Genomic DNA, 23234 nt, shown 5'->3' on the forward strand with positions numbered 1-23234 from the left:
CGGTGCATTATCCTTGGGACATACTTGGTGCAAAGTAATTTATCTAACGCGTATAAAAGCCGAGTCTCCGAGAAGACCGACTGAATGGACGTGATATGGCGCAGTGGGAAAGAATAATACAGGAAACGAGAGCCGTCGCGAGAAATTAAGCGGATGTAGAGTCGCGAAAGAGGAAAAGAGGAGAACTAGCGGGGATTAAGACTCGGGTACAGTGGGAAGGAAAAGTCTTTTCTTTTTCTTTTTCCCCCTTAAGCTCTTAATGTACTGCGTGAAGTAGGCTTGTTGTTTCGTGGTGATTTCGCTAATTCCGTTGAGTGGGACTGTTTTTTGTGTACACATACTCTCCGAGTGGAGGTATTTCGGCATCTTTTGGTTATTACATTACCTCGTAGTAGTTTTTTTGAATGACAAAAATCTCTCATCCATGGATCTACAAAAACTTGTGTTTTCTGAAAAAATGATGAAAAAATTTAAATAAAAAAAAACCCTATGTATACCGTAACTTTTAACGCAGGACCGTCATGTCGAGCCAAAAACGATTGCATAATACTATCTATATGACATGTACATGCGTGTATATGTAGGCAAAAACCGAGTGTCGGCGTATTAAGTCTCCGAAAAGAGAGCACCGCGCGAGGCGTATCTTTTTTATCGTCGTCATCAACGTATAACGCGCAGGAACTCTCGCGATTATTGCCGCCACCAACGGCAGTACGTATAGCTACTGGGCATAATACACTCCCCCCCCTCTCCGTCTTGCGTATATTATTCCCATCTGTCACGCGCATCTCTGACTCCTTTCGGCTCTTTGGAGAAGAAGCGTGCGGGTGTAAGTTTTTTCTCCTTCTTTGCTTGGAGCTTCGACGCTCTAAACAAAAAAAATAATCAAATGAAATTCGAAAGGAGAAAAAAAAAGAAATTGGAACGGGAACGGCAATAAACGTCGCTCGTAAAGAGCCCTTGCAAATCCCAGGCGCTATCAATTATATGCGCGCGCGCGCGCGCGTCCCCCTCTTATTCCATTCATTATCGCGAGCTGGATCTTTTTTTTTCTTTTTTTTTCTCTCTCTCTCTCTCTCTCTCTCTCTTGCGTTCATCGTGTTTTTGCGGCAATGAATTCTGCAGTGGTTGCGGCCGCGTAAATCGCATTGTTTGAAAGGCAAGTCTCGTTTGCGAATCTTGCCACTTTCAAACATTTCAGACGCCGAGAGAGCGCGTGTTTTGCGTTTCGGGATGCTAAGTGACCGGGACGCTGGTGATTAATTCGCTGGAACGGAAATAAAGGTTATTGTCGCCAGAGGAATGCCGATTTTTTATTTTACTTTCAAATAAAATTATTACTTACTCCGTGCACGATCAAGAAAAATAATCGTGCTGAATTTTGGGTGTGTTACGGACACCCAGTCGTTTCGATTTATTTTCGCGGGTGCAGGGTCTCTTAACCTAAGGTAGACGTCTTTCGATAGGTCTTTTTATACATAAAAATCACATCCTTTTCATAAATCCCAAAATGTCAAAGTCAGAGCAAAATTTTTCTACTCTTGCAATCGAAGCAAACATCAAAACTGTGTGTGTACGTGTACACGTTGTATTCGCGTCGGGAAAAATTACTTCAGTAGCAGCAGCGGTGCTTTATGGTGCTCGAGGCGCAGTAAACGTCGACTCCTTTCCTCCCTGAAATGGCGATTATAAGGAAGATAGAATCGTCTGACTCCCGCTACTGCTGTGTATGTATCTTTGCACACTGTATACATGTATATATTGCGCTTATTTATGTGTGTGTTTACTCGCTAGCGCCGTTTTGCACTTTCGTCGGCGCACTATTTTCTTCGAGACATATTTTATGCTTCTCACGGTACCAAATATGAGGGAATTGTGGCCCAGCAGTTAGCAAATTTGTGAGTTTTTTTTTTTTTGCCGAATCCCTTGATTTATCCTTCCATATAAAATGTATTGTAATAATCTGTCCAACTTTGACGTATCGGTATCTTTTTTTTTTTTTTTTTTTACGTAGGTATATGTTTAAAAAATCACATTGGTAATCATCCCATTTATAAATAATCCACCACTGTACAAAACAAAAATTTGTCTATTCTTGACTTAATTAACGTCAAACTTAAAGAGTTAATTAACGAGTTAATTAATAATCAAAAGACTGAATCATCATCGGTCGCATTAAACGCCATCATCGACATCAGCAGTATTTATAAACTTGAAATTTACTTCGGAAAGTTTGATTACGCGTACCTCGGTTTGTTTGTTCGCTTCGGCGACGATAAGTCTCGCGAATAAATTCGAATTCTCCAAATTAAGATTCCCTGATACCGAGTCTATAATTGAAAACTTATCAGTAGTGATTTCAAGCAAATCGTTTTAAAATCCATTATCGGCCAAAATTGCATCTCACACCGACTGTCCTCGGACTAGTGGAATCAGTTAGCAGAGGCAGACCCGATACGAAAGAAACTCTCAGTTTTGTTCTTCTTTTTTTCTTTTCTCCTCGACTTTATCGGAAGTGAATCCAAAAAAGGAAAAAGTCAAAAAGTATAGAAAGAAAAGAATTCAAAAAACCACACTCCTCAGTGTAACACGTACCTGCTCGCAATAACGTGGGGATTACGCTAATAATTATTCTCGCGACTTTATGAAAACGATTCCCACAGTGCGGCCGATATATAAGGTAATCGTGTGACTACTGAATGAATTTTCTCCGTCGAAGGATCCGCACACGTGTGAGTAAACCTCGCTTATTGTGGCGTTTAATGAATTTTATATCTCGTTTAATTGTTGTTTACGACGATGCTCCACGAGAAACTGTACTTGTGGTCTTTCAACTGCTCGTAAAATTAGTCAAATCAAAGGTAATTGCCCGTGAAATGACTCTTAAATATTTGACTATAGACTTGAAATAGTTAAGGTTTTAGAAAAACTATATATTTAGAGATTTAACTAATCAACCGAGACAAAAAGCTATTTACCAAATTTTGATTTAATACGGCATTGTCAAGATACTCTCTAGCTTTGAAAAAGTCCTTGAGATACTCAGTGTTAAAAAGATTCATTGACTTTCAATCTGCGATATCTTGGACAGCATGTACGCATCGAATCAAAATTTGGCAAGGAGCTTTTTTGTTTGTCTTGCCAAACTTCATCCAGCGGTATAGTTTTGGTACATTTTTTTCTTATTTCCAAATGGTCCTCTCTGGAAATCGCACATCGTCGACCAACGATTCGCCAAACCCAATCGTCATTACAGTTGTTGGCTCTTAAACTATTTGCAGCAATGCAGCCTTGAGAGGAACAGCGCGTGAACGCAGACCTTCGTGACGCTTCATTTAGTTTTTGCAATTATACTCGGCTCATTTACCACTTTTCGTTTTAACGTCCAGCGCGCAAAGCGTACAAAAATAGTGCCATACTTTTTGGCCTTGTTCTTCATTTTCCTATTGCAAATAAAATTTTAAAAAACTTGTTTTTGTTTTCTGTTATAGTTGGATGCTGATTGCACTGCTGTTCGAGTCGTTCTCCAAAATTGACTGACTCTTGAACGTTCATTCGTCATTAGAGCTCGAAGGATACACAGAGCAAAGGTATGCCTTTTCAACCTTACACCAACCAACCCAACAGCACTTGACTCCAACGAGAAAAGTGAATCGACCTTTCGAAAGGCTTCCTTTGTTAAAATTAACGCGATGAATCTCTGACGAGCCGACTGTCACTTTGGTACATGTAGTCCAAAGTCAAAGCTGCGCTCTCGATAATAGCCTGGGCCGACGACGACGACGAATCACTTCTAATTATTCAGAAGCCGGGCTTAATTGCTCGAATTGTCGTTGGCTCGGTATGGGACGACTTACGGACAATTAGACGCTGTTTTTTTTTTTTTTTTGTTATTGATCGAGAGCCGTTATAGTTGGTGACTGTTACTTCTTGAGAAAACTTTTTACCAATGCTCCATGACGCGTAAGCTTCATGTGTATTCCTTTTTTAGCCCCGTATCGTCACATGGAGACTTTTTGGTGCGAAAGAACCGATAACGAGCTTCTAGAATGTTTAAGAAACAACCCGATTTTTCAACCCTAATGTTATGATGGCTCTTTCCTGATACCAAATTGGTGTTCATCCCAATTAGACTTCTCGATTGTTTTGGTGGTTCTCTCAGGTGGGACATTTACGTGTTCCACATTGAAATAAATTAAACCTTAGTCTTGAGGTGTTTTTTTAATATCCAAAAGGTTCCTCGCGTATTATACTGTTTACTTGACATCTCTTTCAAACGAATAATCAAAGAGATCCAGATGATCCATTCGACTACATCCAAACTTTCCTCTGCACCATCCCTTTCATCCCGTAATTTGACCAATAATGGCCAGGCGATGTAACTTGATACCTTCCTGAAACTACCAACTTTCATCCTTCCCCTTCCTGACGCGCATCTCTTTTCTCACCTCGCGTAATGTACGGTCCATCAATTGCTCGCGAGTAACCAGAGAACAGTAACTACAGTGGTCGCTTCAAAACGGTATCGATGCTGTAGTACCAGTATATTAGGATACGCCGAGCAGAGGAGGAAAGGCAATAACAACAACAACAACAACAACAATAACTAGTAAAGCTGCTCTCTTTCTCACACATCGTGGGTGTCGTGCGTTCTCTCTCTCTCTCTCTCTCTCTCTCTCTCTCTCTCTCTCTCTCTCTCTCTCTCTGTTTGCCGTACTGGTGGTCGAGCAGAAGAATAAGACGAAAGAGGAGGAGGAGGAGGAGGAGGAGGAAAAGAAACTGCCGGTAGAGGTGGCTCGCTTTTCTCCAGGCCGTGACTACTGCCCGGTTCCTTTCTCGTGTGCCTCCTCTCTCGCTCTTTATCTCGGCGTTTCACACACGGGGACGACCATTCTTCCTCCACCTCCGACTCTCGCGGGTAGTCAGCAGCAGCAGCAGCAGCAGCTCCTTGTCGAATAATTAAAAGCACGCTGGACGTTGTGTCAGTTAAGCGCCGATAGTGCACTGGTTAACAACACGCGAACGGGGGTCCCTTCTGGGGAGTAAGTCTCGCTGCTGCACCTTTGCCCTACCGATGTGTGTATACATGTACATATATACGTATATTTTGGTTCTCGCGCTCCGGCTGGGCCCTTATCTGCTGCTGGGACTCTTCCTCCTGCTGGACTGGGCTCCGAGATCCTTAGAGATACCGTACCGGAAGGGCTTTAGGTGGATCTTGGCTCGCTGTGTGAGTATGGCTTTTCGCGCGCACGACGTTGTGGATACACACGTAAGATTTACCCCTTTGCCCCGTGTGACAAAGGCAATATATACCGTTCCTCTCCCGGCTTCGTACCCGTTATGCCGTGGGCTTTTACCGAGTATTGGAAAAGTAGCTTTCGGGAGAGCTTTGATCTCAATTTCTTTGTTTTTTTTTTTTTTTTTTTTTTTTTTTCACTTGGGCTTTTACAATTTGTGGAACTTAGATAGGAAAGAATTGACGTGGGGGAGATCTTGATAATGCTGTTTGGGAGAGTCTCTTTGCGAGCGTGGCTTAGGTCCTGCTATTAGATTTCAGTTTAAGTGTATGGACGTACTTGGCTTTGATTTTGCGAAACAATCGTTTCATCGACGTAATGTTGTGAATTTTTTTTATGCGGGTGATAGAGAGGGAGGGACTTGCAGTCCAGATACTTTTGGTCCCAGTTTGGAATCCCACCTTTTCACGTACGTAAACTGAAGTTTTTAATTAAAAAAAAAAAAAAAAAAAAAAAAAATGCTTCGTCACATTCCAGTAGGTTTTCTCAATCTCCGATTCCCGTGACGTTGGTTCATATAGCACGTACACCCTTGCGTGGGATCCCCGCATGATCAATCTCGTACACCGAACTCTTTTCCCCTGCGTTCTCGTGTCGCAAAAATTTGGTCCCATGCCCGCTTTTTGGGAGGTCCATCTTCCAGATACTCAAACCCGATACGACTCGAGAAAAATTGTATGTAATTAAAGTCAGATTATATGTTACTTTTTTCGCGGGACGCGCCGTGAGCATTTGCTCGGTACAATGTGTTGTTGCGCGAGAGCTCCGAGGGCGCTCGACAGGATCCCTTTTTACAGACAGGCCGATAACTGCCCGAATGGTTTTTGAGAAACCACTTTTGTTTTCGTGAATATGCTCATCGAAACTTTTTTTTTTATCAATTTCGTGCCCAAAATTTATGATGGGTGGCTCATTCGGCAAACCGTGAGAGACTGATGGGATCAACCTTATTAAAAATAAAGTTTTATATGAACAATTTGGCGATTTGGTAATTACCAGTATAAAATCGTCATGTCTTCTGGAAACAGTCACATTTATAATTTTCGTGTTTCGTCTTGTGCATCTATACATAATTCTCGTTATAGTTCTTCGAATGACTCAATCAACTTACCCACACGAACCTTTCCCAGCGCGCATAAATCAAAGTTCGAGTACGAATTTCCTGCAAAACAGAACGAGTAAGGAAAAAAAAAAAAAAAATCAACACAGCACTTATAACTCCATCATCGTACTCGTACATCAGTTATCCGAAGGTACGGTCATTCGCTCCATCATTAAAAGTATGTACGTACACAAACCGCCAAGTGTCGATAAATCTTCCTTCGGCCAACTGTAACAAGTACGCACACGTATATGATATGGACGAGAGAGTAAAAGAAGAAGCAAGAAAAAAATGAGAGAGAAAGAAAGATAAGGAGAAGGAATAGCATAGTACTCGGTATAGTAGAAGGAGGCGGCGGTTGGCTCGTTTAATTAAATCGTCTCGCATTAAGTTTGACAGGCGCACGCGCCACAACACCACTATCTTTACGGGCATCGTGTGCAGTCGGCCGGCAATGCGTTTATTATCGATGCGCCTCTTTCTTTCTTTCTTTCTTGCTCCAATTTTCCCCATTAACTTTGCTCTCTTTTTTTTTCTTCTCCTTATTACTTCTTCGAGTGTGCGCCCATTACCTGCGATTGATAGTGCTTGAAGTACCTTTCTGAATGTCTTGTCGAGCTGCTGCTGCTTACCATCGTACATTGATACATTTTTTTGTCGAAAATTTCATTTGATGGCAAAGCTGCTTTCTTTCGTACACAATTTTTTTCGATTAAATGTCAATGATAATCTCATATATTATTGAATCGTACTTTTTTCCTACGTTTTGTCTTTTTTGATAATGTTTTGTGATGTCGTTCATCAACCCACTCGCTGAGATTAAAATTGATGAAAAAACGCGACAAGAGGTAACGGAATTACACTGTCGTTACAAACGCATTTCATCAAGCTTAACGAAATGAAATGTACGTGTTACGAGAGGATCCAAACGTCAAAGGAAACCACCGGAGTTGGTAACTATTGTCTCGCAAAATTGCATGGGCTCCTCTGCTAATTGGATCGCGCGTGTTTGACAAAAACAAAGGAAACAATATCTACCTCGATATCTACTGGCTTTCTTATGTCGTCGCTTTCTCTGTTTGCGAGTACAGTACTCATCTCGTTTTTCCGTACATGTACGTGTCTCGTGTTGAGATGATGTTATTGTTTTGCCGAGAAAATGTGTACGTGATATCATTGACGGTGCAAAAGTTTGCAATCTCGTCTAGACACGACGACACTTTGTAACGACGACGATATCGTGTATCTCGTCACAGATACACAGATACGTCCCCGCGTCCATAGGGTCGCTTGTTCGTACGATCAAAAGAGCCATTCGGATCGGATTAGCGGATTCGTGGAATTTGAGGACTCTCAGAGTGTTGTCGATACTTTGGATGATTGTTGCTTTTTAACTGAGTCTGTTGTCTTTATTTTATTTTTCACACTGTCATCATTTGAGTTTCTTTGATATTTTCTTGAAAATGTGAATATTTTAGTCGTCTGATTGAAGTTAAAAATATGAATTCAACTGAAAAACGTGATGAAGAATTTTTGAAGAAATGCAGCAGACGATGCTCATGTCTCTTCCGTGCATTTAGTTTCACTTTCTAGATCATTTCTAAAAGGCAACAAGTGTACAATTTTCCCACAAAAGCACGTATCAAATGGTATACATTTTGGTAATTTTTTTTTTTTTTAAACGCCTGGAAATAAATAATAACTTGTGTTAATTTCAAAAACAATACACATTTTTTTCCAGTTATATGAAACCCTCCTTCAGTATGCAAATCTTTTTAATTTAAAATATCAAGGCAATCAGCACAATCGAATTAAAAAAAAAAGGATTAATTAAACACTGGGAGACATTTTTTTTGTTTTTATTTCAAATTGATGTTTTCATCAATGTAGATATTAGCAATTCACTAAATCATTCAAGTGTGAGTTTAAGTATGTTTTTTTAAATAATATCGTCGCCAATAAACAACACGTATTCTGCACAATTTTCATTCACGAACACCTATACCGACAGTCTGGTGTTCGTGCTCGTCAACGTTCATACAAAGTACGTCGGCAACGCCCACCGTAATCACACTTAAAAATAATTAAAGAAATCACAACGCAAATATATATATACATATAAATGGTAACATTTCTTCTCTCCCTCTAATTTGCCACTCTTATCAGCCATTCGTTTATTTCCATGCTACCCTCCTTGTGTACATACCCAATTCGCGCGCGTGCAGCTCGCACGTAACTCTCGCAAAACTCAACTATTTTTCGTCCCCTTTTGCAAACACGCGTCGCCCATAATACTCCCACGCAATAATTCAATCCTCGTTCTCGTTCTCCGCTTCTCCCTTCGCGTGTACTCGCCATATTCACGTTCTCACGGCGTTTCTCGCAACAGCAGCCGGCGGCGGCAGGTTGTGCACGCGTTGGCTCGTGAAAATACGCGCGACACACACGAGCTGCCGCTGATGCTGCGAAAGAAGAAGAAGAAGAAGGATCGACCGGTTTTTCGTCTTCTTCGTCGTCTCGAAGGAGAGAGAGAGAGAGACTCAGTTGCTCCAGTTTGGTCTCGCTGCGGATCGACAAGAATGTCGCACGCTATAATACACACGCTTAATCTCCTTGCAATGCTCTTTACTTCTTTCTGCTCCCCCCCCCCACCCTCCTCTTTGTCGTTTTCACTGCTGCTTATCCTTGCGAATCCTACTTTAGCTGTATAAATATACGTTTGTGATGCACAAAATGTGTGGAGAAACCGGTACTCGAAACGACTACAGTAGGTACTAATGAAGGATGGTTTTTTTTTTTTTTTTTTTTTTTCACCATCTGCGTTGATGATGAGAGCAGCTATTGTTTAGGAGTGATGGTAGATTAATTTTTTATTAGCTAGTTTTATGGATTTTCTGGCTTAGAGTGACCTGTTGTTGTATATTACTGTGATTAGTCTATAAATCAACTAGTGTTACATATAATCCCATCATTGCATTGTGAACATTTTATGAGTAATTTGTGTGTTCTTGAAATTATTATTTCGCAACTCTGGTTAACACTTACTTTATTTATTATTAGTAAAAAAAAATATTAACTTTTAGTTACTCATTTCTTCCTTAAATTTATCGATATTTATAGTTGATTTTGGTAAAATAAAAGCTTAGGAGGACTCTTTGTTTTTCTCGTAGAACGTGGACCTTATGAAATTTCATTAAATTAGGATTTTCGGAATCCTATTTCCGTTAGAAATTTAAGTTGCTCAGAAATAAGCTACTCTCTGGAAACTAATCACAATATATTATAGTTATGATATAATCAGGATGCTTGCAATTTTTCTTATACTTTATTGAAAGTAAGTTTTTTTTTTACAATTTAATATACATTTTAATATTGATTTATTCAATTATTGTTGCAAATTATTGTTCTCTACTTATCAATTTCATATCGATGGAGTAAGAAAAAAAAGCCACAAAATTAATTTTTCTGATGGATCCTAATTTTGATATTTTTCCGAAAAAGTATGTACGTGTGTATTTTAGTTAAAATAGCTCAACATTTTCTACAAAAAATTATTTGGTAATACACCTTCAAGTACTTCAATCAGTAGCAAAATAAAATCAACTCGTGAACTGCCCCGAAAAAAGAAATTCTCCTTTTAACCGGAATACATCATCCGTTCCGAAATCCATGCGTGTGTCGATGCATACTTTTAAACACCAAATTTCCAGTTCCTAAGACCCCTGTAATACCCAAAGCAGCTTCCCGGCAACTTGAACTCGCACACACAAGTACCCGCTCAAGAAGGTCCTCCAGAATTTAATTTCCTCGCCGCAAAGCTCGCCAAAGAGGACCCTTGCCCGCCGCGATCGCGATGAAAGAAGAATGGCCCAACCCCACCGCGGCCAAAAAAAATACCCTCGCACACGCGTCCATCCGTCAAAATGAAAGCTCGTGCCTGGACCGCGAATAAACATGCGCCTTGCACGGACCACGTGTCCGCGAAATTACTTCCGGCTTCCTCTTTCGTCCGTTCCGCAACCACATTCCAAAAGGCTTATCTCGTCTCGACGAGGTTTTCAATATCCCACCCTCCCTCGCATTGAAGACATGTTATATTATATTAGCTCGTCTCGGGTGTCGTCGTCGTCTACCGACATTCGACTCTTTAGTTCTGTCTTTCTTGATGTCGCTTACCTACTCGTCATCGTAGTCGTCGTCTATGTCTCGCGATAAGCGTTTGACATATCACGTGCATGGTATCTATAAATACACGCTCACAGTTGCATGGTGTGACCACACGTTGTCTTGTGGCGAGGAGGGATATTTTTTCTTAAATTCATTGATTAACTAGCAAACAGTAGCCCATGTACACGCGCATACAAGTCATTCGCAATAGCCAACATCTTCAAGAGGGAGGAAATTAAGATGAAACGAAAAAAAAGATACAGAGGAAAAGCTCGCGTTACTTATACTCCAGACGAAGACACGACACTCGACGCGTCCGTCCGCTCGTTAATCTCTTTCTCGCAACACACACGCACACACATATAATACGTAAGGCCGACTGTGATGTAAAACAAATCCGCGCACTCGTCGCTTGATCACCTTTCGCGCGTCCAAACGAGCGGGAATGAGCTCCCGCCGATTCTTCTTTTGCCCACGTTATCTCCGAGCTGTTTTGTTTTGCTTCAAAGGGAGCCTTTACACTCCTCCTCGGCTTACAGAGTAATCTTCGAGGATTTCTTTTTTTTTTCCCTCGGTAGGATATCGACTAAAAGAAGTATAGTGTTTGCGAATTGTTTTGTTTTTTTGTACTTAAAAATATGCTGCGAGCCGTAAAAGCTTGTTTTTTTTTTTTTTTCTTTGCCACGATTCGCGTGCAAAGTGTGCGTCACTTCCGTTCGTCATGGGTGTCGTCAGTGAGAGCTTGAATTCGATGTAAAAGTGAAAAAACACTCGATGCCTCGGAGTCTCGTGAGTGCTTTTTTTAATGATAAGAAAAATCATCGAGCGAGTATCACTGCTGGAATGCACCAGGGGCGATAAGCCGAAGTGTTACCTGCTGATTATAATTCAATATCGGGGAAATTAAAAATTTCTTTTTTTGGAGATTACGCGCATCGCTTATTCCTCAACTTGACTAGACTAACTGGCGCGTTTATCTATACGTAAATAGCGTATTTTCAAGCATCGACTTTCACACTTGGCTCGAAGGAAACATTAATTTTTTCTTTCCCTGAAACTCATTTTATCAGCTTGCACTTATTTTTTCTTCACTTCCGCTCGAGCTTTTGCTCAATACGACAGAATATTTATAAGTAGTGTTTTGTACTAACAAAAAAAAAAAATTATCAATCCGTGCCATGCGCATATTACAACAACAAACACAATCCTAAATCATGAGGTGTTAAGCGGTAAACCCTAGCCAATCGACTTGCGAATAAAAAACTTTATCAATCCATCACAAGCACTGCTCTTTATGTTCCAGAATGCACCGACATCGTCCTCTGAACGAGCCACCTTAAGCACCAAAAGCGATAAGCCATCGAAATAAAAACCTGGAGCTCACGAAGAACCCCCCGAGAAAATACAGAGCGGGATGCCCCGATCCAGGCGCCAGCTACTCCTCGAGCACCGGGACTTCAAAGTCGACGAGGACCCTCGCGGCCTCTTCCAGCGGCAGCGGATGCTCTGAAGTGCCGGGAGCCATGCCAGCCGATCGGGAGTCACCTCAGCGCGCCGCTGACGGCGAATCTATCGCGATGACCTCAAAGCCGGTGGACGCGTGCGGTGAGTGCCGTCGCTCGTGGTGTCCGGACGATAATCCGGGGCGTCGTCCCAAAGGGGAAGAACAGAGGCATCGGTGCCTCGACGGTGGGGGGGTAGTGCGGGACAACTCGCGGTGTTTTTGCGGCTGTTGCGACGGTGGTCGTGCGCGACAGCAGCAACAGAGGACTTTTGTGCACAGCGGTGGTAGTTGCGGTGCCACGAGGTGTCGTTGTGGAAGCGGTGGTGGTAATAAGGACGATGACAACGGGGAGAGGCTTGGCTGTGCTGCCAGTGTCGTCAGATGGAGACCCGGACGCGGGGGTGGTGACGGTACGACGACGACGAGGAGCAGGTGGTGGTCGTTTCAAAGGGGAATCGTGGTCGCGTTGCTCCTGCTGATGCTGAGTCTGGGCCCGGTGAGCGCTAGTTTTCACAAGGCGCTCAACAAGGCTGTGACTGAGGATCCCCCGGTGACGACTAAAAATATTACGACGCGAGGTAAGTCTTTTTTTACTCATTGTATTTCTATTGCGTTGGAAAATGAAGTCATTAAGTCATTTGTTTGTGGCAAGTTATATACAAAAACCATAAATGTATAATATAGATTTTGCGCGTGTAAGTTAGGCAAGAAAAGGAGAAGTGTGAGGCTTCGATGTAGCGAGTAAAGTAAAGGTATAATATACGCACCCATTTGATTTTTTCCTATTTGTCTTTTGCAGGTTGTTTTCTCTATTGTTAGACTTTAATATAAATATTTCATCAGATTTCAAACGCTTTGGAAAAAAATTTTTTTTTCTTTAATAATTTACACACATATTTTTTTTTTTTTTTTTAATTCTTTATTTATCACTATTTACTTTATAATATTAAGAAAAATTTTTTTTTGGCAGATACGTGAAAAACATTTTAGATATCGAAATTTGATGTAATTTATTTAAATACTTTATTCAATTTTTGAGTAGTATTTTTTCTAAATTTTCTGTGCTGAAAAAAATTTTGATATGCACTGTGTTAAGAAAATTACTTGAAAAAACTACTTTTCAGCATAAGTATAAATTATAACACGTTAAGAATAGAGTAGTTAATATATCAAAATAATTGAAAAATTATCCGTGCTCTTGTCTCTGACCGCTAAAAAATTTTGAATTAAAAAACAAGTGGTGATTACCATTTCATTAGGGCATATCCTTTTTTTTTAAGGTTCAGGAATAATTTTAAAAAAATTCACTGCAGTACACGGAATTAGCAGTTTCAGAGCGTAACTAATGAGATTTATTTTTTTGCACTTTATTGTTCGGAGCTGTGAAAAATTAAAAATTCATCCTCGCAAGCTGCTGATGCGTGATTATCATCGCTGGGACGATAGTAATTTTTTTTTTTTTTATAACAGAATAAATTTTAAAAACAATTACTTGTGATGCTTAATTATAAATTTTTTACAAGCACGCGAATTACACCTTCCTAAAAATACTATTAAGAAAAATTGTGTTATTTCGCCAATGAAAATGAAAAAACGAAGTAATCAATTTACTTAATAACTGCGCGGCACCGCACTCGACGCGAAACTCGTCACGCTCGAAATTTTTATTTTCGCATTAACTCACTGACAAGTGTATAGGCAAATAAGCGCGACAACTTTTCGAAATTATGAAGAAAAAATTGAAAAAAATACGCTGCAGAAAGGAGAGCGAGATAAAAATTGCACGTTCCGAAGATAATTAAATCTCACTGGAGCGTCAATTATCTACTTATTTTTTGTTGTACGCTTAATCCGTGCATGAAAATGTGTATATAGTTTTTCGTTTTTTTTTGTTTTCCAAAAATAAAAAAGCGAGCTCTGGTGTGGGTATTCAAGAACATTATTTGTTTGAATTCAGCAATTAAATTACCCATTCGTTAGTAGGGAAATCTTATAAATCAACGCATCATATTTTCACCCGTCCATTCATTAATCTTCTCGATCGGGTTTGTTTTTTTGCACGCATAATTAACATTCGAAAGATTATTTTTAAATTTACTTTTAATACAATTGGAAAAATTATTAATTTTAATACAATATAATAATATAATGTATCACACCACATACATAATATTATTTTGCATAAAATATGTGTAACATTGATTTATTGATAACTAACATCTTAAAAATTAAACGAGTTGATAAAAATATTGAATTTTTCTTCGAAACAAGTGAAAAAAAAGTGCAGTCGGGTAAAAAGAGCAAAAAAAATTCCTAAACGACAAGCATGTCAAATATAAATATACAACACTGGACGTGAATGCGCGTATGCTTTCACGAAAAACGAGGAGGAAGTAATCGGGTATACGAGAGCGATAAGCTCCGTTTACAATGACGAGGAATTACCACTGGCATGTGCACACACACTCAAAAAAGTGTCGAATGATACTGCGATCGTCCAGTTGTATGTACACTTTTTCACGTCACTTTAGGGTTTTTTTTTTGTTTTTTTTTTTTTTTTTGTCACAGATCATATCTACGTGACGAAATCGACTGACGTTTGGTTCTCTTGGCTTTTTGATACACGATTAGGGGGATTTGGTATAAAAATACAAAAGCAAATATAAATACGTACCCAACGACGCGACACGGAACACGCACAGGTGAGTAATCCACTGACAACCCGGGCGATAAGGAATTTACCCGATGTTTGCGAGAGTTGTGCTCTGGTCATTTATTGATTCGATTTTTTTTTTTTTCTTCCCGATTGCTTATAAAAGATAATAACAAGGAAAATTTGAAAATTATTTTTAATAGTTTAAATAATGTTTCGTGCTGGACTAAGTAATATATATTTTTTGAATTTTTCGATGAATCTCTCAGTTTCTTTTGTTTTGATTAATAACAATTTTATCAGTATTAGAAAATGAAAATTATTAAAAGTAATATACATTTCCATGTGTTTTTTTATTGTTTGGGCAACCGAAAAATCAAGGCCACCCAAATTCATATGCAATTATGTTTGAGACTCTTGCCCTAGCTTTGAAAAAACTCTTCTTTCAGTTATCTAGGTCATTGTCAGGGTTTATTTTATGACTGACGGCATCCAATAAAAAAAATAAAAAAACAAGCGAAAGAAAAATAGAATGGAAAGCTCTTATCAAATTGCTCTTGTGGTTCCATAAACCTTGACTTTGTGCGAGGACAGTATCAATTTTTATATTTACGATCCGTGATGCACAGTAATATATTAAACTTTGTTTGTTGTTACCTTTTACGATTGTGTTGATACAGAAAAAAAAAATTAAAACCTATTAAAATACTAGTAACTACTAATGAAAAATTTTTTAAAATTAATTTGTAGCTGTTAAAAAAATGATTACCTCAAGATAGTTACATCCCTCGCTTTATTAATGCGTAGCATCATTTATCTTCCTTCCGACACTCATGTAAAAATATAACTTGTAATACACAAAAAAATACCGTTGAAAGTTCATCATTATTTTGTATGATATGGTAATTAGAACATATTGAGTATCCATATAATTAAAAATATCCATTTCAAAGTATCAAGACTATAAAAAATATTATTTTGCTTGTTACGAACCCTAGTGCATTAATTTGCCAAGATCTCATCGTTATTTCCATTGGTGGTGTAATTACTTTTAAAAATTAACGACCGCTCTTAATACGTACCTAAAAAAATCTTACGGTTAAAAAAAAGAAGCTCGTAAAATTCACAAATTGTGGTCTCCAGTTGACACGTTTTCTCAATCTATTAAAAATTTTTTCAGATCTAGTGATGTAACATGTTTTTCTGACACAGATTTTTTCTTCACGTTTATGCTATTATTTGGTCGATAAAAATAACTTGTTTATAATTTTAGAGGTCCCAATACATCAAAACATAAAATTTCGAAAATAATCTTCATTCATATCATCAAGATGACATGATTATCACGCTGAAATGAATATATATATATATATATATATATATATACATACATATATATATATACTACTAATCTAACTATTACTAAACGTTTCTCTCCTCAGAACAAGAAAAAATTTCACCCACAAGTTTATAATGTACACACATAAATCAAACGATTAAGATATAGATTAAAAATTCATCATAATACATATAAAGGTAGGAAGGAGGGTTGAATTTAAACTGCGAAACAATTTTAGGTATGCAGAAGCCGACACGTGTCTCTCGCTGTAGTCCGTACTCCAAGTCGGTCAGCAAGAAAAACAAACAACAGAAACAAGAGACAACGAAAATATGAAATAATCTCGGACGCCAAGTAAATGTAGCACGTTGTATCTTTCTGAAAACTCATTTGCTCACCACCTCGTATATTATTTTCTCTCTTGGCCCAAGAGTAAGAGGTAACGAGAGAAAAGCGTCTGGCCCCTGTAATTCCTCTCCTCGCCTTTCGCGCTGGACGTCCGCGTCGTGACGAAGACGTCGATGACAACGATGACGACTGCGCAGGGTACCAACACGTGTCGGAGTCGTTCAAGGCTGTTTATTTTCTTAGATGGCGATCCTGTGATGTTTTTTTATTCCGTAGTAGTGCTTTTACTCACCAATGTTATCGCATCAAGGCAAAACATAATATCAAGTCACAATTTAATGAATACCTACTGTTTACAATGTTAATAAAATAATCCAATATGTATACTTGTGCAACGTTAAGTTATGTATAATTTTTAACAAACATTACAATATTAATAATAATTGTGATCATAATTTAATAGTATTGATATTGCTGTCCCGAAGTTGTATGTTACTGATACTCTATATTATTATTAAGTACTTGACAAAAAAAGTTTTAAAGACTTGTGAGGATTAATATCGAGTATTAAAATGAAGAGTATTCTCTTTCAACGAAGCCATACCATACTCATGTAAAAAATTAAATATCAAATGGTGAATTTCTGCAACACTTTTTCTGACGTTAAATCTTTCAATACGTTCGTACAAATTCCATTTGAAAAATTAAAGTGAAACTTCATGTTGATCTGAAAAATGTACACATCCGTACAAACTTCACGTGATTCTGCGAAGTCCCACTATCACACAGTATTGATAAATGATATACTTTTGTCTCAGGATAGATCTACTGACGTGACTATTTTAGTTGAAATTTACATATGTTTTTTTATCAACGTACTCCGAACCAACACCATATACTATTAATATGACCACCCACTGAACAGTAAAAAATAAAATATTCCTAGTCAGTGATAAATGGTTTGAACAGTCATGACAACATCAATACAATAGAATATGAACGTCACACAGCAACTTCAGAATAAAGCCGTGCATCTCCGTCGTACAATTCTAAGAACTTCGTTCTCGCACTTCCCCCACAACTTCGCGAGAGTACGTACATTTGCATCTCTCTTATACGCAGTTTCTCTTGCACTTCGTAAAGTACATACACCACACCGATTATACTCGAGGATCCAACGTGACGCGCAAAAATATTCCATCACCTTGCCTCAGATGGTTATTTACGCGCAGCAAAAAGCTCAGATAGTCTCCTCGTATTAATTGCATCTTCATCCGAGCAATTTAACTTTTTCCTGCGAACGCCTATCCGATTACTTCGATTATTACCCTGAAGTTCATCCTCGACGAAGGTCTCCGGGAGGTGCTTCATCGCCCTACAATAAATTAATGGATGGAGAATCCAAGCAATTTATATCTATGTTGAAAATTCATTTGCCCGAGCACCATGATTATTATCCCCCTTTTCCTCGCACGCGTGAAGCATTGAAAACAAATGCAAAGATATCTCAATCCAACGAGCTGAAATGACAAAAGCGTCAACACGCGTACATACAGCCAAGAGTGGAATCATCTATTTGACCTTATCGCACACGGAATGATCTTTCATGAGCGATCGGTCATGACTTTCTTAGAAGAAAAGGAGGAGTTGACTCCCGTGTGATTCGATCGCTTATTCCTTCCAATGAAGTAAGTCCTTTGGGTAATGATTACCTTGTCCCCAACTACAGGTGCGCACATTGTCGAGACTCAATTCCACTTATCGAACAAGTGGAAAAGCTCTGGCTCTCCTCTGTTCTGCTAGAAGATCTGCAACAGCAGCGAGATAATTTACCTGCATACGTTGCAGAGATAAGCCAAAGAGGAGGGAGGAAGCGAAGGAGGAGAAATCGGTCTTTTAGTACGCCTCAAATTATTGCCCGCGGATGAGTTATTGCGCATTGAAATGAAGGGAGAGAGAGAGAGCGAGACATAAATAAATTTATGGATTGTGAAGAAAAGGAGGGAAAAAAACTAGAGGAAGCAACTTCAGTGTTATTGCGAGCGAGCTCCATTGGTCCGGCCTCCCTTTCACCTTGAGCGCACGTGAAGTGTTCCTCTCGGTGCAATTTACATGGTTCTGCAATTGTGCTTCGCACAAAAAAGGGAACTGCGGTATGCCTCCACCCCTGCCTTTCGCTTTCTTTAAGAAAGTTCTCTTTGTGCACGCCAATTAAAGCTTATTAAAGCGTGATGTATATCTCTTTCAACAAGTACCAAAACCGGCTTTTTCATGTTTAAAATATCGCTGCGAAGGTGGAAAATTCCCAAGTTTTTGTCACGATTTTTTTCCCCCCCTCACGATCGAGCCTCGAGCTCACGAATACATACGCGACTATTGAGTTCCCTGTTTGTTTATACTTCGTAACCGGTTTGTTCGTAGGTCAAAGTTGAGAGACGTGTATATTCGTTAATTGATAATTGCATTATAATTAACAGCGTAATCGTAAATCGCCTGGACTTTTCTTTATTATTTTCCCAACGAAGTACAAACAATATGATACACTTTGCGATGTATAATCGCACTTCGTATTCATCGGGTTCTCGCTTCATGCGTTGCACAAACAACGAGGGTACGCGCGCTTTGATACACTTCGCGGACGAGATGCTATTTTCGTAGCATTTTAGTCGCTCCTCTTCACCTGTTCAATGTTTGCGACGGACCTAGCATAAATTTCCAAGTTTTTCGCCCCAGCGAAGCTCGAGAGTTATCACAACGACGAGCTGGACAATACGTCTGCAAATAACAACAGCACTAACGTTGGAACTTCAACTTCCACCCGAAGCGTAAACATGCAAATGGTCGCGTGTACGCCGTTTTGTTGTTTTTGTAGTGAGATATGCAGCGAGAAGAAAGTACGTGACAAAGAGAATGCGATATTGTGTGTACACTACTGTGGTGATAAGAGAGAGAGAGCATTCGTGTTGTTTTGTTAGCAGCTGGAGACCGCGGTGAAGTTTCTCTGGTTACAGAGAATTAATTATTGCGAACAGGGCTCTGTTGCATTTTCCCGGAAAAAACATATCCAGTTGGCGATAAGGGCGCTGCTTTCGTTGGAAAATGGTGCCGGTTGGAGACGTCTACTTCATCTCTACCCATACCTTCTGTTTGCGCCATATATATCAAATACGGGATAGCCCTACCGTACCTTGGATCGGTATGTGGAACATGACAGCAATAGGCTTCAACTTCTGGAACTTACGGGAAAAAACGATACTCCTAAAGTCATCAACCTTCCAAGAATGAAGCCCATGGTCCACTCGAAATTACGACTACTCGGGTCTTGTTCCCCCGAACGATGTACTTCGCTGCATGGTTGTCATACTGAAACGCAGACCACAACAAAAAAACCAATGGCACGACGGAGCTGCATCGCCGATTTTTTAAAATCACCAATTAATGTAGCTTGTCCCGCCGCACCAGCTTTCAAAATAGATTGGAGAGAAAATAATGGCACACGATGCCCAATTCTCTGCTGAAAAAACCTATTAATCGTAACTCTTTGGCTTCACGCGGGATCGTACCATAAAATGTTGCATTTTACGGATACCACTGACATCAGCGAGTTGAGCGTTCCCCCTCTCTTTGTTAACAAGATCCGGTTTCTGCCGCCTCTGTGAAGTTTTCGATGCCCAGGTGTATTAGCTATCGACTCGGTATTTCAGACGCGCATATTACGTGGCGAGCTTCATGATGGGAATCGTTCCCCACTAACATAAAGAAAAACACACGGTCAGAAGCCCTCCATTATAAGTGGTAAAAGCTCGGGTAAAAGTATTAAAAGTATAGTCGTATGCAGAAGTTTTCTTCTTTTTCTCCCTTCTATGCAGAAAATTATCAACTTGTTTTAATTTTCCGTTCAAAATAATTACAGACGTGCAGTGGTTGCCGGTCTCGCACAACAATCTCGCTCTGTCGGAATCAAAACTTCACTGTTCTTTCCCTCCTTCCTCTACTTCAATTTCTCGCCCGAGTGGCAGCTATTTGCGATCACAAAAGCTGACCCCATCATCCCCAGCGTTTTAGCTTGTAGTTTCTTTGCACCTCGCCTTCGGTCTCTAGTTACCATCACCACTGCTGCCACTGGAGCATTTCAAATTTGTCTTGTGCTCTCTTTGTTTCCCAAGTGAAATAAATTACATGCCATAAAAGTGAAAGGCTTGATAAAACAGAGTGGGTAAGGACCTTTTCTGTGTTCATTGCACCACCAGTGAGAACCATGTTGCCCTGCCCTTGCCGTTGGCCTTGGATTGTTGTTGTTTTTCACGCCACCAGTTTCGGACTTTGTTTTGCTTCATGATATATAAGTCATCAGTAGGAGTAGTATAAAGAAGCAGTACCTTACTGGACTCTGGAAAACAGACTCACTGTTAAATACACATTAGTACAGAATAAAATAACTATAGAGGAATCATTTATGGGATCTTTGAAAAAAAAAGATTATTTATGAAGGTTTAATTGCTCGTAGCGACACGCGAAGTCCATACCCATACATACAAGTGAAGTGTAATGAAAAAGTGTGGTAGTTGGAGTAAAATTATATGCCGGCTGCAGACAAGCCAGTTGAACGTGTATCAGCGTACGACTATGTATAATGAATTACTGGAGTATATCAAAGCGCGAAGTGGTCGTAAAAACTGAAGCCCAGAGGAAGTTGGCCATTATCGCTGAACTGTTACCCATTCAAGGTACAGAACAATGCGGCGAATGTGGTGTTCTACTACGTAAGAAACGAATTAATGCCAGGGTTGATGGATCCATGTATGTCACGATCGATTTCACACTTTCACTTGGTCATTTACAATATATGATAACCTATTACAAATAAAAGGTTTTGTTGATGTGAAATTCACGTAAATACAAAATTTTTTACAAAACTTAACCGTACAAATATCATTGAAATTCCTGAAACTAGAACTTCATACGGAATCAAACTTTTTATGAAAGGGATTATTCGAAGTGCCGCAAAGTACCACGATATTATTCTATTGTAGGTACTGCCCATAGTGCATACCCATTGAACCAACGACCACTAGCCCCGTTTATACCCTCCTCTACATATTACGGGCACATCTTCGACAACAAAAGCTCCTCTTTTTTCCTCGACAAAACTCCCAACCTAGTCACGCGCGTGTACCCATAAAAATCCCGTATCACTGGACAGCTCGGCTCTCTGCAATATTTCCTTATCTTCTCTCGGTTGGAATGTTTTCCAGCTTCTTTACGGGGAGGGCTAAATGCGAGTAGCCGAAGCACACATCACGTTCACTTCACAATAGCGTATCTGTCTGACAGCTACTTTGCTTTTGTATATATACAAACAGACGTCAAGATCCTCGCAGTACACCCATTGGGTAGTTTATCCGACTCAGGGGGAGTCTACGAAGTACGTCCTAGAAGAAGCGATCAGACGTCTATGGTTGTATCCTCTTTTATGCATACTCGTTCCCGGCTTTTGTACATCTCCCTTTTTTGTTCGTAACTTGTTCGTCTTATTCTTTTATTCTTTTTTATGTAAGTATACACCTGGCTCGGAAATCCAGCCGTATAACAGGATGTCGGAAGATCTAGGTGCAGCGACAGTTACTATAAATTTCATTTCAGGTTACAGTGATGTTTACCGTAGTATAGAAGTAGTTTTTGCTGTGAGTTACAATTTTTTTTTTTTTCCCAAAAACGTTTGAAAGAACAAAATGTAAAGCAATATAGTTCGAAGAATGTAGTTTTGTTCATGTGAAATTCCCTGTAAATTGGTCAGCAATAGAGCTAAACACACCACTCGATAAGGATATCATTCCTCTCTTACCGTACAGTAGTCAGCACTTTTAATTTTTATCAATAACCTGCTCATGTATTTTGTAAAAATGCCCGGGAACAAGATGCTCAACCACCTATCGAGCAAATCCGGATAAACTCTCGCCACTACATAGTTTCCGCCGCGCCCATTATTCTTTCCGGTAAACGAACGAGATATCCAGTAATGCAGTCGGCAACTTCATCCGAGGGGTATGCGTATCTTTTTACCGTGTGATATCACCCGCCACTCTGATTCTCCATAACGCGAGCCGCTGCACTCCTTATCTTATTGGCTGAGACTCTTCCTCTTTTTTTTGTACCCCACCTTGAAGCGGCCAATACAAGTGAGCGAAGTGGCACAAAATCCGAAGGAGGATGGGAGAAAATAAGAAGTAGAAGTTGAAAGTCGGAGAACAAGTATATGCTTTGCGAAGTGGAAAAGGAGGGGAGCAGCAAAGAATGCAGAGAGAAAATAAGAGAAAAGGTGACGGAAGATGACTGAGATAATACGGAGCGTGTGGAGGAGGGCGAGAGACCGAAGGCGTTGGTGGATATGCTCGCGGTCTACAGGACGTTTTTTTTTATTGTTTTATATTTCAAATTATCTATAATTGCCGTGTTGGTAATAGCCAGTGTTGCACGAAAGAATCTACGAAAAAAAAATCTTAGTTCAGGTTTTTCGCAAAAACGAATGAGAACCCTTCCTGTACATATCTTCGATGAAATTAACCTACTACTTTTTAAATGTTTCACGTAATTCCTTGAAGAATTTTTTATTTGTATATTTTTAGTTTGAAAATGGCCTACTACTTTTCCAAAGTTTTTTATCAATGAAGTTGTTACAAAGATAGGCGTCCAAACTAACTTTCAGGGAAGTTCTGACGTAAAACTTCACACAATGTTAAAGCTGTTGCAAAGTTATTTGTTAAGTTTATGTACTCAAATTAACTTGAAGTGTTGAAGCAAAAACTTTAAACAATATTGAA

The 23234-nt window shown here is 39.5% G+C and overlaps 1 protein-coding gene across 4 annotated transcripts in view; it reads left to right on the top strand.

The window, feature by feature from the left end:
- The window catches only part of InR-2 (insulin-like receptor-like), a 186937-nt gene that overhangs the window by 114340 nt on the left and 49363 nt on the right, over positions 1–23234 (top strand). For 2 of the 4 annotated variants that reach the window (XM_089588993.1, XM_089588994.1), the window contains one exon: positions 11873–12651. In XM_089588993.1, the coding sequence (XP_089445119.1) occupies positions 12093–12651 (559 nt within the window). In that variant the 5' untranslated portion in view covers positions 11873–12092. Of the gene's footprint in view, positions 1–3491; positions 3591–5151; positions 5231–11872; positions 12652–23234 lie in introns of those variants that run through there. The other 2 variants (XM_089588992.1, XM_014352518.2) reach the window with 2 other exon arrangements.

The sequence above is a fragment of the Copidosoma floridanum genome, unplaced genomic scaffold (assembly GCF_036245765.1).
Source record: "Copidosoma floridanum isolate Cflo_tuat_1 unplaced genomic scaffold, Cflo_Japanese_pri ptg000007l, whole genome shotgun sequence".
Lineage (NCBI taxonomy): Eukaryota > Metazoa > Arthropoda > Insecta > Hymenoptera > Encyrtidae > Copidosoma > Copidosoma floridanum.